The 15,673-nt window shown below is 46.8% G+C and overlaps 1 protein-coding gene across 4 annotated transcripts in view; it reads right to left on the minus strand.

The window, feature by feature from the left end:
* The window catches only part of pdm3 (POU-domain protein pdm3), a 62,742-nt gene that overhangs the window by 37,886 nt on the left and 9,183 nt on the right, over window positions 1–15,673 (minus strand). For 2 of the 4 annotated variants that reach the window (XM_089546305.1, XM_089546304.1), the window contains exons 2-7: window positions 13,398–13,490; window positions 10,479–10,591; window positions 9,979–10,032; window positions 7,805–7,930; window positions 7,192–7,300; window positions 2,341–2,595 (exon numbers count right to left, since the gene is read on the minus strand). In XM_089546305.1, the coding sequence (XP_089402431.1) occupies window positions 2,341–2,595; window positions 7,192–7,300; window positions 7,805–7,930; window positions 9,979–10,032; window positions 10,479–10,591; window positions 13,398–13,485 (745 nt within the window). In that variant the 5' untranslated portion in view covers window positions 13,486–13,490. The remainder of the gene's footprint in view (window positions 1–2,340; window positions 2,596–7,191; window positions 7,301–7,804; window positions 7,931–9,978; window positions 10,033–10,478; window positions 10,592–13,397; window positions 13,491–15,673) is intronic. The other 2 variants (XM_089546306.1, XM_089546307.1) reach the window with 2 other exon arrangements.

The following is a 15,673-nucleotide window of genomic DNA, read 5'->3' on the forward strand; positions in this document are numbered from 1 at the left end:
GCACTCTCGCGTTTTCCTTTCTTTTTTTCTCCGACAGGACACGAAGCTCCGCCCACCGATGGCTCCGCCCACCGGTCCACACAGACTGCCTGAAACGCGCTCGGTGCCTAGCAGACGACGCGGCCACGGAGGACGCGGCCGGAAACGCTAGCAGATGGCGTGCGCTGGCGCATTTTACACGCGCTTTCGAGGAGCCCCTCTTCGCTTGGAGGCCGCGAACGCTTACCAGCCAACACCGCTAGCAAGTGATCATGACGCACTTTCGTGCTTGACAGGGAACCGCGAGCACCATGACAGCGAGCTACATCAATCGAAGAAGCCCAGCAAAGAGCCAATGAGCGGGGCATGACGTCACTTCAAAAATCACATGGGCATCTGGAGAAAAAAAAAAAAAAGCACACGAGGGTGTGCGCGAGGAGGATGTGCGATTGAGTGCGCGTACCCCCCCCCCCCCCCCCCAACAGTCTGCGATGCAAAAAAATTAACGGCGGGAACGGGAAAGTCGCTCTTCAGCACTCAACTTCTGAAGAAAGACAAGACGGAGGGGCCACTCACCCGCGAAAATTCGCAAAAAAAATTCGTAGAAGCGAACACGTGCTCGCAAAGTACTTCGTTTTTGAGGAAATTTTAATACATTAAGTCCTATGGGGGTTTCACGGGGAATGCAAATTACTTCGTTGTGGCGAAAATTTCGTTGAAGCGGCGTTCGTTGTACCGGGATTCAACTGTATACAAAACGCATTGCATTGTGCTTAGCTACCATCCTTGTGATTTCCAGCTGTGTACATTATACACTGCCCTTACTGTGGCCTTTCAAGTGAAGGAATATGACTGCTGTGCCACAAGAGAAAGCAGCCGTGTGAGGACATGAAGTGGAGGTAGATATGGGATGTGGTACACTTGTTCCAAGCTCTGTTCTTGTTTTTTTTTTTTTTTTTTTTGCAGAGCTTGAAGTTTCTCCTTTTCTCCATTTTTTATTATTTTTTCAATTTATAGTGAAGGGGTTCTATAGGTGAAAAGGGAACGTGACCTTTCTTTAATCAAAAATCTGCGGGCACATTTGATAAATTATCTTGTTAGTATGTTGCAAAGACCCTAAAGCACCAAATAAAACTACTCTCATCATTTACAAATCAAGCACACTGCACAAAATACAATGTGAACGGTAAAACAAAACACGTGCGAGCACGCACTGATGTTCCACGCCTCTGAGAGGAAGTCTCGCAACTGGAAATGAAATCCGACCATTTCACATGGTTGTCTAACTCACCACTACTCTTTTAAAAAAAAAACAGCATAAGAACCAACAAAAGCGCTCAATGTAGCCTTTCGCCTTTGAGGAGCGTGTGGCGAAATGTTATCGTTTAAAAAATAAAACAATGTGATCGTTTGTGTTTGAAATTTTGTGTCTGTGCCTCTTTAAAGTAGCCCGTTGGCGAGCCCACTAAATCAGCACTTGGTGCATTTAGGAGCACACATAAACAATGGGCACACCCGACTTAGTTGACCGTACCATGTACATCCGTGGAGACACATTACACGAGCATAATGCACTTGAAATGGCCATAGGTAAGGCACTATCTTCCTTCTGCCCCCATCACCTCCCATTTTCTTCTCCTCTTTCCCTTCCCCAGTGGAGGTTACCAGGCCCGATGATGCCCCTCAAGGCTGATCTCTCTGGCTTGCATTCAAAATAAACCTCTATCCAGGCAATATGACTGCCTAAATATGCACAAATTTCAGGCAACATAGCGGGAACGGAAGAAATGCAACTGCGCTCTCTGCTCTACTATAGGTAGCACAAATAAATGCAAAAAAAAAAGAAAGTGCAGGCACCAAGAATGAGTGCAAGCAGATTACTTTTCCTGCGAAGAAATACACCTATGTATATGGTAGTGAAAAGGGAGAAAGCAGCCCTCTAAAGCACTTACTGCCTTTTCACTCCTTTTCTGCTTAGAGTGCGGAGGAACTAACTTCACTTGCTGGTGCACACATTAAACGGAAAGGCTCCGTAAAACGTGGATAGGCTAGATGGTTCGCGTCCTTCAATGCTGAATTAACAGCGCAAAACAGGGATGAGCCAGAAAGAGCGACAACATTCCACACATGCGGCAAGGTTTAGCAATGAGAAAAGCACATCTGTATCACACTTGAGAGCTGCTGGCCAGCACCCCCTAGTTCCCCCCGACTGGTGCGGTCAAATAGCCCTACAGTGGCCGCAACTGGCGAAGGACAGGGTTGATTGGAGAGACACGGGAGAGGCCTTTGCCCTGCAGTGGGCGCAGTCAGGATGATGATAACGATGATGATGATGTCCCACAAATGCAGTCATCGCCTTACCATGGCCATTGTGCTGCTGCTGGGGTGCTGCCATCTGCTGGAAGTGGGGCATCAGGGTGGCCGGCTGCTTGGCAGCGGCTGCACCCCCCGCCGAGGCCAGGGCCGCAGCCAGGGAAAGCTGCTGGGAGAGGGCGGGCAGGTTTCCCAGGGTGGTGGTCAGCACAGTGCCATTGCCGGCCACCACCTGCACCACCTGCTGGATGCCACCCGCCCCCAGGGGCAGCAGCTGCCCCAACAGGTGCCCCGACAGCGCAGCTGCAAGAGGGCACGGTGTGACACTGCTGTGTGCACCCTCCCAAAGGGCACTGGTATTCTCTTGGACGTCTCATGGACATCCTAAACATCCACAGGACGTCCAAGGGAGTTTCAGTGCCCATTGGGCTGAGGCAGTGGAATAGATAGCATCGTTGACATTGTGTTCGTCACAGCTCTACGAACTGAAAGGGATATATAATAGCTACTCTTTTTAAAGGTGCACCAAAGATGAGTCTAAGCTCGTCTTTCCACCACAGGAAATCAATCTACACGTTCCAAGCATTCTTAGAAACTTCGAATTATTGTCCTGTGCGGCCGATTGCCATAATTTAAATCGAATTAAACGCCCCCGCTCCCGCCTTTATTTGAACTCGCCGCAGACGGCAGGAGGAGTCAACTAACATGTGGAGTGCCTTTCAGGCAGTCACGTGGCGGCTTCGCTTTCGCTTTTATTTTCTTTTTAGGCTTCTGTGAATAAATATATCCAGTCAGAGGCTACACAGCTGCAAATTAGGCTTGCGGAAATAAAAATACGCGTGGTTTGCTTTTGCCGATCACTACGTATCGCTTCGCCGATGGCAGAGCGGCAAGCCGTCACAGGACTGGCTGAGAGGTTGGCTGACTCCTCCTACCGTCTGCGGCAAGTTCGAAAAAAGGCGGGAGTCGGGACGTTTAATCCAATTTAAATTATGGAAATCGGCCGCACAGGTAAATAATTCAAAGTTTCTAAGAATGCTCACAACATTTAGGCAGAGTTCCCGTGGTAAAAAGGACAAGTTCAGACTCCTCTTCAGTGCACCTTTAAAGGATAGTGGCCCTTTTCGACACTCATATCAGGTATGTTTCTCTTTGGCTATGAGATGCAGATAGAGCAACATGAATAATCTAAAGCTGATCGCACTTCCACATCACTGAGCACATGCTCAGCACGTGAGACTCAACACACCACACAGCATGTTGATTTGATGCAGAAACATTCACTGCGCAATCAAAGAGGAAAAACCTGCCGGGAACACTAAGAACCCCTTACATCAATGTCCGGCCAGCTTCACCTCAACATTGCATGCTCAACTGATGGTGGAAGGGCAAATTTTTGAAAAAAAAAATGTACATTAAGACCTCGCTGATAAGTTTTAAGAAATGTGGAAAAAAATATTATCCGGGAAAACATAAGGTCCCAAATTCCAATTGTGAAAAATGTGAATGTTGAACCAGGTATAGGCACGCAATGCGACTAGACCAGCAATGGGGGTTATACAGTGAAAGCTCGTTAATTCGACCCCCGTTAATTCAGAAAATCGGATAATTCGACGCGCACGCGAGGTCCCTACAATTATACATAGGAGACTATGGGGCAAAACTCTCGTTGATTCGAACAAATTTTGCCGTGCGTCGCTTAATTCGACTTCACTCCGCAGCCCGCCAAGCCGGTGCGCCGAGAGCAAAAACAAAAAACACTGCCACGAGCAGCGCTACTGTACAGCTGATAAGCCATCCGTATGGTCATCGTCATCAGCAGTGTGAGAGAGGGCAAGGGAAGCGAGGTTAGCGGCGGCCAAAGCGGCTGGCTTCTTTTCTTTATGCTTTGTTGTGTCGCAGCAGTCGTGTTGGTGTCGTCCGCTTAACCCCCTGTCGACAGCAAGTCTCATTTTGGCGTGTGTCGTCGTTTCCACATGTTCTTGCTGCTACAATAGCGGTTGTTTAACCATAAGGCGGCGCCTTTTTTGGTAATTGCGCGCTTTGTCAGCATGTTTACTGCGCTGCTTGTTGTTGTTGCGACTGAGATAAGGATGAAAGGAAATTGCACGGGCCTGCCTACTGGCTCAACCGAGCCACCACCACTGCCACGTGCAGATAGAGGAGAGGTGAAAGATCAGAGGAAAGATAAAGAGAAAAGATAAGACGGTGTCACAGCAACAACCCCGAAGCGGACGCTGGCTGAAAGAACAGATAAGCGGCCAAAGCCGCGCTCACTTCACCTCCTCCCCGCGCTGCTTTCGAGTGGGTAGCACGCAGTGCCTGCGCGCCTCGCCTTTGTGTTCTGTAAGCTGATCGAGGATAAAATAATTGAAGTGACAGGCGCTGACAATGACGATTCATCGGAAGGTGACGATTGTGAGCAGTTGTTTCAAATGCCGAAGTGCATGGTGAAAGAAGCCGCAGAAGCCTTGTCCATGCGGGAGGACTTCTGTAAACAAATCCCTGACGGTGCGTGTGCCGTGGAGCACCTGGCAGCTGAGCTATCGTAGTTGCTCAAATGGCTCAAATTCACTTGAAAAAGCAGACGACGATAACAGATTACTTTGCCAAATAAAGGTACGTCCTGTTGCAGCAGACATTGTTTTTTGTTGTTCATTCGATATTTCGACATTCGGATAATTCGACAATTTTTCGTGGTCCCGTCAGTGTCGAATTAACGAGCTTTTACTGTACTATCACATTAGCAGAATAGCCAAGCAGATGTTGCTGCAACCGGCAAGCGCTCTGAGCACATGCGCGTACTATAATTAGTTTCTCCACTACGGTCCACCATGAGACACAGAAAGACCTTCTTAACAAAATTGGAGAGGTGTAAAAAGGCATTCATTGACATTTTCACTTCATAAAAATTCCAGCATTCCCTTGCACAAGGTCTGAGTGACTTCTCCTCTAGCACTCACAGAAATCAGTCCGCATTTGTGCTGTCCCAAGTGGGGAAGAAGCTTTGCAACATATCCACTCTGTTTAGGGCTCTTACTCATTTAAGGATGCTTCGCCCCCTTGCCCTAACACTCCGAAGAAGCTGTTGCGTTTCTCGTCTTCACTCTTCATGTTGTGTCCTCATGGGAATGACCTGCTCGTACGCAAACACAGTTTTATTTTTTTTAATTCTTCACCCCTTTGCACCAAGGCACTACAAAGCACCATGACAGGTCTAAAATGCTGATGCGTTCTAGATCTGTGTTACATGCCCCCACATTCAGTCCGCTTGTGTGCTTGCCCATGTGCAATTTCACGCTAAACACACTATACCACCAGAATTTGTCAAAATTTTAAGCATAGTAGCCAGGAAATCAGGTTATATGGGAACACATTAACCGGAAAAGAAATAGTGTAACTCCATGGGACATTTTCGTTGCCCACGATTCTGAGCATATGAACCAGAAACGTATCAAGAGATTTTACTGTATAGGAGCAATTCGTGTGTTTTATGAAGTGGAAAATGTCAACGTGGTTCCAGTTACAATGCCATGTGCACCTGTGAAACAGTTACATGCACACTCAGCACTTTGTGCTCATTTTACTAATCATCAGTGATGCCATCATTAATGCAATCTGAAACTTTCAGAAACCAACTTAATGAATTATGAAAAGTGCTCACTTTATTAAATGCATTTTCAAGTGCCTGGGACACAGCAATAAAGCTGCAACTCCAAAAATATAGATGCAAATAATCACATTTCCAACCCATCATACAGTCTTCCTGATTGGTTATGACAAAGTCCGAGCAAGTTGCAGAGATGGATGATTAGTCAATGAGCTGGCATACGGGTTCATAACTACGGTCAGTTTTCACAGCCAGCCAACACCAGTTTGGTGCTCCATAGGCAAGCAGGCTTTCAAGTCTTCCCCGAGTTGGTTCACATGTTGTTTGCGCAAGAGGAGGCCTTGCTAGATCATCAGCATGTCGCTCTGTAGTGGTCTGCTGACTTTGCGATTATCTTAAGCACCTCCCTTGTGGTGGCTCGTTAGTTCGAAGGCATAACAAAGCACGGGAAGAGCAGTTCGCAATTGGTGGCAGGGTGCTGGAAGTAGTAAGAGAATATGTCTACTTAGGGCAGGTAGTGACATCTGATCCAGATCATGAGAGGGAAATAACTAGAAGAATAAGAATGGGGTGGAGTGCATATGGCAGGTTCTATCAGATCATGAATGGTAGCTTACCAATATCCCTGAAGAGAAAAGTATACAACAGCTGTATCTTACCGGTACTCACCAATGGGGCAGAAATGTGGAGGCTAACAAAGAGGGTTCGACTTACGTTGAGGACAACGCAGCGAGCTATGGAAAGAAAAATGGTAGGTGTAACGTTGAGAGATCGGAAGCGGGCGGAGTGGGTGAGGCAACAAACGCGGGTTAATGACATCCTAGTCGAAATCAAGAGGAAGAAGTGGGCAGGGTATGTAGTGCAAAGGCAAGATAATTGCTGGTCCTTAAGGGTAACGGAGTGGATTCCAAGAGAAAGAAAACGTAGCAGGAGATGGCAGAAAGTTATGTGGGCGGATGAGATTAAGAAGTTTGCGGGGATACAGTGACCACAACTGGCGAAGGACAGGGTTAACTGGAGAGACAAGGGAGAGGCCTTTGCCCTGCAGTGGGCGTAGTCAGGCTGTTGATGATGATGATGATGATAACAAAGCTGGCAAAAACACCTCACATCTACACCCTGTATGACCACTTCAAGGATAAGGTACTTCCACAACGTCATCTCAGAATGCAGCTGCCTGTCGCAGTTTCTCAACTCTGAGGAAAATGGAGACTGCCGTCCATCTCAGCTGGTTCTGTGTACCCTAATGATTAATGTCTGTCTCTTTGTTTTGGTTGGATGGCCCTCACCGCTGGCGTTGGGCAGCAGGACCTGTGTGCCCTGGGGCTGTGGTGCCAGGAAGATCTGCTGGGCAGAGTTCACCTGGGCCGTGGCTCCACTTGGGCCGTTCACCAGTTGCTGCAAAACACGGGCACCAAATGAGGAGGGACAACGCCAGGACAAATGTGTGCCCACAAGCCTCGTGAGTGCCGATCCTTCCTTACGAAGGAAACCGACAGTCACTGAAACTGAGGAGCATAGAAAAAAAGTTTCTAGGAGTGGCAAGTTCAGAGATGAATTTGAAGAACACATCACAAGCTAGTTGGTTTTCTATCACAACAAAAACAGCGCAAACTTCACAAGGACGCAGAAAGGGGAGACGAGATGAGCTGTTAGTCAGCGCCTGTGTCTAGTCTCCCCTTTCTGCGTTCTTCGTGAAGTTAGCGCTGTTTTAGTTGTGAAGTTCAGAGAGTTGGCACAAATGCACATTAGAAACGCACCAAACAGGACAAGGAAGTCCTCAGTAGAAGCACGGAAAACGCTAGCACTAGTGCCATCACCACTCGTTCTCATGTCCTTCACACCCCATTACAACAGTGGGAGAGGAAATGCCAATTCCACGGGGGGAGAGGGGCAGCTCACCGCGTGGGTGCCGCGTGATGCCACCATGACTCCGACGGGTGCCGCCTGGTGCCCCTGAATGAAGGCGCCCTGCGAGGGGGTCCCCAGCAGCTGCTGTCCAGGCAGCAGAAGCTGCTGCTGCGGCGGCTGCACAAAGGTGCGGACAGAGTCAACATGCGAGCCTCCAGCTACACAGCGCTACCTGTATTGGCCTAGTTCCCCCGGTTTCGCATTGTCCGTGTCATAATTGTCTATGCTCATTCCACAGCAAAAATTTAAAGAGGGGAGCCTGGTCTTGAAAAAAAAATTTTATTAATGAAGTCACAGTTAAGAAATCTTCATGGAATATGTATTCTTATGTGCCGATTCTAAATATGTCATTTAATTTCATGTAAAACAATTCCTTGAGCACTTATGCAATTTTTATGCGTGTGCTTTATGAAGAGGTCTGAAAAAAATTTGTGAGAAACTTGTGAAATGTATGCCATTGTGCTCTCTTGATACCAAGGAATGCAATAAGGGTAAAATTGTCTTCCTGCCTATCGTAGAACTTAAGTTATAGGGTTTTGAAGCTGCCGCTTCAGAACTGAGAATAAAAGTGCGTATTCCTGTTCCTGAAGTGGCAGCTTCAGTACCCTATAACTCAAGTTCTATGATAGCCAGGATGATAATTTTACCCTCATTGCATTCATTGGTACCAAGAGAACCCAATGGTATACATTTCAGCGAGTTTCCCACAGCAAATTTTCTTCAAAGCTCTTTGCAAAATACTTGCATAAAAAGTGCATAAGTGGGTAAAAGCATCCAGTAACTACAATGACGATGCAATTATATACAAGCGAGCCAGGTCTGGAGAATGTAGCGTGAAGAGCAAGAACAATGTGAGTGTCACCAGTCCCAATGACTTCTCCGCAGTGCACCAGTGCAAGGAGGCAAAGCATCCATAAACGGTGCAGAAGAGATACCACCTACGTCTACCGCTGCCATCAACAAACCGGATGTGCTGCAAAGTCTCTTCCGAGCTTAGGGCAATGCAAATGTGGACTAAATTCTTCCAGCACTAGAAAACGCGCTGTTAAGAGCATGTGCCAAGACATGCAAGTAACATTCTTGTGAAGTGTAATTGTCAATGAATGCCTTTGTACCACATTCAACAGTTACAGTTTTCACAAGAAGGCAGTCTGGATCAGATTCGGTGACGGCCAATATTCAAGTTTTTGTCATGCTTCACACGACTCATGTGAACCTTTGATGTCATAGCCATCACTCGGGCTGTTGAAACCAAAACTGACGCAGGTGAGAAAAGAAAATCAATTAAAAATGATTTAGCAGTCATAGGTCATGCGGTAATCCATCGCTGTTAATCATGCGGTAATCCATGTATAGCAATTTCCTACGCATCATTGCAAAGAAGAGAGCATGCAACTGAAATCTGGCGCCTGCACAAGACTAGTCTAGTCTGCCAATGCTGCTGCCAGCCATTTCTGAAGGACAGCATTTCTGCTGGCCAGGCAAAAATGGCAGCTGCAATATGGAAAAAAGAAACAAACAAAAAATTGCAGGCCTGAGAACAGAACTTAAGATTTGAGAATGTCAAACACACGCAATGCATGTGCACTGCCAAACATCACCTGCACTCAATATATGCGCAGCTGGAGGCAGTATGCAAAACTTACGACATGCTGAACAAAGTCAATCAGCAGCGTGAATGCTGGCTGTAGGTGAGGTCAAAGTTCCTGCATACCACGTAACTCACACATCGAGAAGAAAAGCAGACAAGCTGTACTTAATTTTTTTCTGCTAAATGGCATGAACAGAAAAAGTGGCCTTCAAACTCTACTTGCAGAACAGCGAAAACGGCTCGCTTGTACTCAGTGTATGCAGTGACAAACAGGCACAAAACGTTTTCTGTTCAGCCTGCACCAGGCAGCAACACCTCTGTTCCAACTTACACGGAACACGTGTGAGGCAACTGTGTTCCCTCCAATAAATCTATTAACCTTGATATGCATTAAAAGCACACTGAGAATAACTCCAATTTTTGCTATTAATAAAAATTAATTCCGTGGCTTTTTCTGGCTATGTCGATGCTTTTCAGGCGGCAAAAGACAAACTTATTGCTGAGAAAACTGCATTTAAAAAATTTTCACACCACTAGATTCAGACTCACGACACGTACACTGAAAAGGACTCACCATTTTGAAGTGAACAGTGGTGCAGCCTAGCCCCTCAGATCCATGCCCAAAGAACTGTGATAACACACCAAAGTTTACCCGTGAAACCAGCTAACGATGGTAACTCCCGTATTGCATTTTTTCGGGCTTTTCCAGCACATAAAAGCTTTCACGCTTTTCGTGACAGTAATGCGTTTGTCATTAGAATGTGGTAATCTGTCCCCATAGGCCTTGATGCGTGCTACCACAGTGTTACCAGCGTAATAAGTGACGCACCAGGTGATGTCAGCAGTGGCTCTACAAAAAGCGAGCACCCCCATGAGCGCAGCCAGAAGAGCATCCGAGCTGTCGCCAAATAAAGCAGTACTACGCAGCCCTCTTATCGCTTCTTCCTTGCCGGGACCCGCGGACACCACAGGCCTACTTCAATTTGTACTGACTGTCCCCTTAATTGACGTTTTTCTCAGCTAATCAGCAACAAGAGCACACATTCTTAAAGAGCCCAGCATGGCTGCACTGACCATGGATCCAGCGGGTGATGGAATGCCAGCGGCAACACTGAAGATCGAGGGCTGTCCAGCTGCGCCTACCAGGGTGGCACCCATGGACGTCTTGAGAAGTTGCACTCCATTGGCTGATGGGGAACAAGAAGAGGGCACGTCAGCAACATGCCACCAAGCTCAACCTACCCCCAGCACAACCCTCAATCACAAGAACACGGAATTAAGGCTCAACAGCATGGCGTTAAAGTTGAGACCTAGTCAGGACAGTGGACGGGCTCAAGCAGTGAAGCTGGAAGGTACATTTTTGCTCTGTGCACAGACAAACATTCAATCCACTGGGCAGACAACAGCGGCTAGGAGGGAAAGACGCCTTGAGAGACATCATACGCAGAAAAAAAAATTCCAGCAGTGAATCCCATTGATACCTTGGCCTCATCGAGGCTGGCTTTTTCCCCAGGCAACTCTCCTCTGTCTCCAATGCAAGCAATTCCACCGACACACCAAAGGTTCAGCTTACCCTGCCAGCTCTGTGCATAAAATCGAACTGCGAGTTTTGATAGTGCGATTGTGATCCCTTTCATAACAAGTGCCAAGCACTGCCCAGAAACCCGGGAAGGTGGGTGTGGTGCTGAACAGTGCTACTATGCGGCTTCTGTTCCCTCAGGGATCACATACTTAAGAGGAGTGTTGTATCACATCCAATGCTGAAGCTTCCAGAGGACATTCGTGGGTAGCGTCAGAAAACATGACCCCTCTTTCCAGCAGGGAGAACATGCGGAGCAATCGCTGACACAATAACTGCAAGACCGACGTCTAGTGTATCTCAACGTTTCTGCCACCCTGTGCTTGCCCTCTAGTCTACTTGTCAGTGCCTACATCAACTTGCACAGCAATACAGGTTTCAGTAATGACCTAACTTGTCAGCAAACCTGCTTAACAAAGTATACTGAGGGGCAGTTGGCCAGACGTACTGTTTTAAAGAAGAAGGTAGCATTGACGCAGCACACAGAAAAAACCAGGATGGGATGGACTACACTTCCAACTGAATGAAATCTGAATAAGTCCCACCAATGAGCAAAAAACACGCACGCACAGACCTTCAAAGACTGCAGAAAAACAGCAATGATAAGAAGTCTAAAGTCATCGAAAAAATTTCGTTCCCTCTCATGGAGAACAGAGAACAAAATATTTCGATGACCTTTAGATTTTACCATCCTCGTTGTTTTTGTGCGATCCTTTTTTTGCTCATGGAGGTGACTTAGTCAGAGTTCACTCAGTTGCAAGTGTACAGCCCATCCCATTCTCGCCTTCCTGTGTGCTGTCTCAACGCTATTTTCTTCATTCAATCAATAAATCTACTTTGCTGAAATATCAGTGAAAACCAACATGAGGATATATTAGCAAGGTTCATGCTAGCTTTCAGCCATGAAATTCAAGGATTTTCAAGGACTTCCAAGGACCCTCAACTATTTCTTTCAAGGACATAGCAACACAGCATTTTATTTAAGAAACATATCTTACATCTCACGTATCTAGCATTTCTTGCACAAGAGACTTTTAAACGTAACAAATAAACCTCTCTTGAGGGCTGTTTACCAATAAAGAGTTGCTAGTAAGAGCGGCAACTGCGATACCAACAAATTTCTGCCGTTTCTACCCGCAGCTGCACCTCACATCTGTCCTGCGTCTGCAAGCTTCGCTGTTAAAAGTGTCGTGGAACTTGACCACATCTTTATTTTATTATAAGCTGATGAATTTGACATCTAGCCTTACGAAAACCAGACCTTTCAATCAGCTCTGGCCGCTTTAGACGCACCGTTGGCTGCGGTTTCGATGCGTACCAACGTTACCAACGATGCGTACAAGCGTTAGTAGCGCTTGTCCTTGTCTTCCTTCTCTGTTCTTGTTCCTAGTCGCAGCGCTGGTGAAAATTTTAAAGATGTACCAACGACTACGGTGGCCAAGCAGCAGCGTAGTCCGTCGCCAGACGTGCCTGCGCACGGCATCATTTCGAAAAGATTGGCACCGAAGCCAGCATGCTCAGTCTTTGCTCGAAATCATTCTAATAACGAAGCTGTTTTGACTGTTCTGGTGCGAACTTTATGTATGTATAGCGAGCCAATCGGTGCTTGATCACTGTTGCCTGCATGAAGGAATATTTCCTGCATGGAGGCACAGCTGTGGACGACGCCGAAGCCACTATAACTTCGCTTTTTTATGGTGGACAGAAAATTTTACACAATGGCTTTAGGTGCATCCTGCATTGCGTTAGTGGAGCGACGCACATGTGCCTGCTGTGTGCTGTTGAACTGCTGTTGTGCTCCCTACGCTTATGGCGCACCAGGTTCCGTGCCCGAACCGTATTCAGACTGTGTCTCGTTTCGCTTCGTGCCCAAACCTTGCTCTTGGGGCAGGTCACGGGGTGACGGCAGCCATGTGCGGCGTCGGGCGGAGACAGTGGGACCTCGTTTACGTTTACGCAGAGCTCTTGCCGAAGGGACGGTGATCAAAGCCACAGAGGTGGAGTTCCGGTAAAGTTATCTCCAAAGGGTTAATTTGTGAAAAAAGAAAATTTAAAGGATACTAGCGTCTTTCAACGGCCGTCTCCCTCATCACACCGAAATTCAAGGGTTTTCAAGGACCCCACGAAAATTCCCGGAGTCTCAAGGCCCTTGAAAACACTTCTTTCAAATTCAAGGGTTTTCAAGGTTTTAAAGGACCCGCATGGACCCTGTATTAGTGAGTAATTGCTCATTAGGATCCACCAGATTTATAACAATAGGCAGCCCAGCAGTGCCTAGAGAGTGAAGCCAAGGCATAAGTGCTTAGTCTTCTGTCCTTTCCATTTGTTTTGTCACATTATGCCGCAAGGTATCAACCAGTAGCCCGAAAGTAAACAATGTCAGCCCGTGAGCAAGAAGAGGTAGCAGCCCCCACCTGGCTGTGGCTGCAGGGCATCGGGGTGCCTCTTGGCTGCCTCGTGGTGGCTCGCCAACGCCACCAGCTGGCGAGGCGCCGGCTGCATGCCGACTGCACAGAGTCCGACGGAAGCACCACCATCACCACGACTGCCAAACAAACTCAAACACACATACACACGACAACGTCACAACTTCACCAGCGCTGCGACGAGGAACGAAGACAGAGAAGGAAGGACAGGGACAAGCGCTACTAACAACTGAAAGTTTATTTCAAAAAACACACAAAAAGTTTATTTGAAATAAACTTTCAGTTGTTAGTAGCGCTTGTCCCTGTCCTTCCTTCTCTGTCTTCGTTCCTCGTCGCAGCGCTGATGAAGTTGTGAAGATGTACCAACTGGCTCACGGTTTTGCTACACGACGACGACGGTGCACAGCTTCCTTTCAGTGAACAACCAATCATACTACACTGGCCAAGTCTCACTGACACTGCTGCGACAAGTGAAACATACGCAACACAAACAGAAAAGCATCCTGACAGTTCTTTTAAAGCAGTATAGACTGCAAAGTTTTGCTTGCATGTTTTCTTCTTTCAAAAGATGTGTCAGATATTAGTATACATGGATCACCTCGTGGCATTCACCTGCTACAATTGAATTTCTTCTTGATGCTATTTCAGTTTCATCAGCTAAACGATGTGTAGGGTGTGTTTAGGTCATGCGAGACATGAAAAAAATGGCAGTGTAACTGCTGGTATGTCATTTATTGCTATAATATTGTTCCAAGCTTTTGCAGCAGGCTGGCTTAAGTGATGTAGTGAATTAAAACTATCTATCAGCGATTATATTTAAGTTTTTCTCGTGTCTGGCGTGACCTCAACACCAACATGTCACATCCATCACTTGGTCGATAAAACCGAAACCGAAGCAGCATCAAGAAATTTAACAATAAATTAGTGGTTGTAGACAAATACCACACGGTGAACTGCGTATCGTGATGTCTAATGCATCATTTGAAAGAAGAAAAAATGACAATAAAATTAGGTGTCTAGAGTTCTTTAACCCATTATACTATGCAAGCTATATGCGTGTCTCATATACATACAAACGGTAAAATTGCATTCGGAATGACTCTGGAAATGGAATGACATCATTTTCAAGCTCGAAAGTTGGCGAGCCCCTTCCAGCAACTTTTTCATGTTCATACCATGCCTATCAAGAGATGGTTACAGGTTAGATTCTTTCAGTCTGGTAGCAGAGAGATGAGGTACAGGTAAGGATTCGCTTGGTTTGTTGGCTCACGAGCTAGACTGTTTGCCGCCTCATTGCCTCAAAGCCCTCCATGGCCCACGGTCCACGTAGTGCTATGAGAGTGGTGTAAAGGGTGTGAAAGGCCCGATGGTATAAGCAGGGTTGATATTGTTTTTGGAACTCGTCCTGTAGTATAATATCGAGAGGCTTGCTTCGAATTGGTTATTATGTTGGCTGATTTATCCATCAGATCACAATGCCTCATGGTGAAGGCGATGGCAGAGGCTTTCGACGCGGCAGGATCTTCACCACGAAGCGATTCGCTCATCAGTAGTTGGTAGTTGTGGTTGAGAGCGACCGCGACGAAGATGTTGGGTTGAGTGTATGCCGCCACATCTACATAGACTGCTTTGTGATGTGACTCTAAGCGCCAGCGTAAACAAACGACCCTAGCTGCCATTCTGCCTTTGTGCATTTTTGGATGCACACGCTAGGGAAGTGGAGCCACAGTGATCTGTCCTCTTATGTTTGCAAGAAGAGACGTGTTTTTTTTTGGAGCACTTGTAGATCTCCTGGTGTACCAATACGTTCAAGAATCGCTCCTCCAGATGGTGGTCTATTGTAGTCGGGCCTTCCGCAATGCTAAGACTGCACCACTGACCTCACCAAAGGTGCTGTGGACTCCAAGTTCTGTTAGGTGTTTGGTCGAGGTGCTGGGAGGAAGGCTGAGAGCTGTTTTGTATGCGTTGTGAATGATACTGTCGGCCTGTTTAAGTTTTCCTTTCGTGATTTGATGACATGGAAGGCTGTATGATATTCTACAAATGACCAATGCCTGTACAAGACGGAGAGTGTCTTCCTCTCACATGCCTTTCTTGTGGCGTGCTATAGGATGGATCATGCGTGTGATTTGGTGAATTGCTGTTTTCAGTGTCTTCAAGGTATGTCCAGTGCGGAGGTTGCTTTGAATTCCCATCCTGAGAATTCGAATGACAGGGGCCTCCGGAATGGCTTGGCCCTTTACAAAAAGGTCTATTGATCTGGA

The sequence above is a fragment of the Amblyomma mixtum genome, chromosome 5, assembly GCF_055824585.1.
Source record: "Amblyomma mixtum isolate Tamu chromosome 5, ASM5582458v1, whole genome shotgun sequence".
NCBI lineage: Eukaryota > Metazoa > Arthropoda > Arachnida > Ixodida > Ixodidae > Amblyomma > Amblyomma mixtum.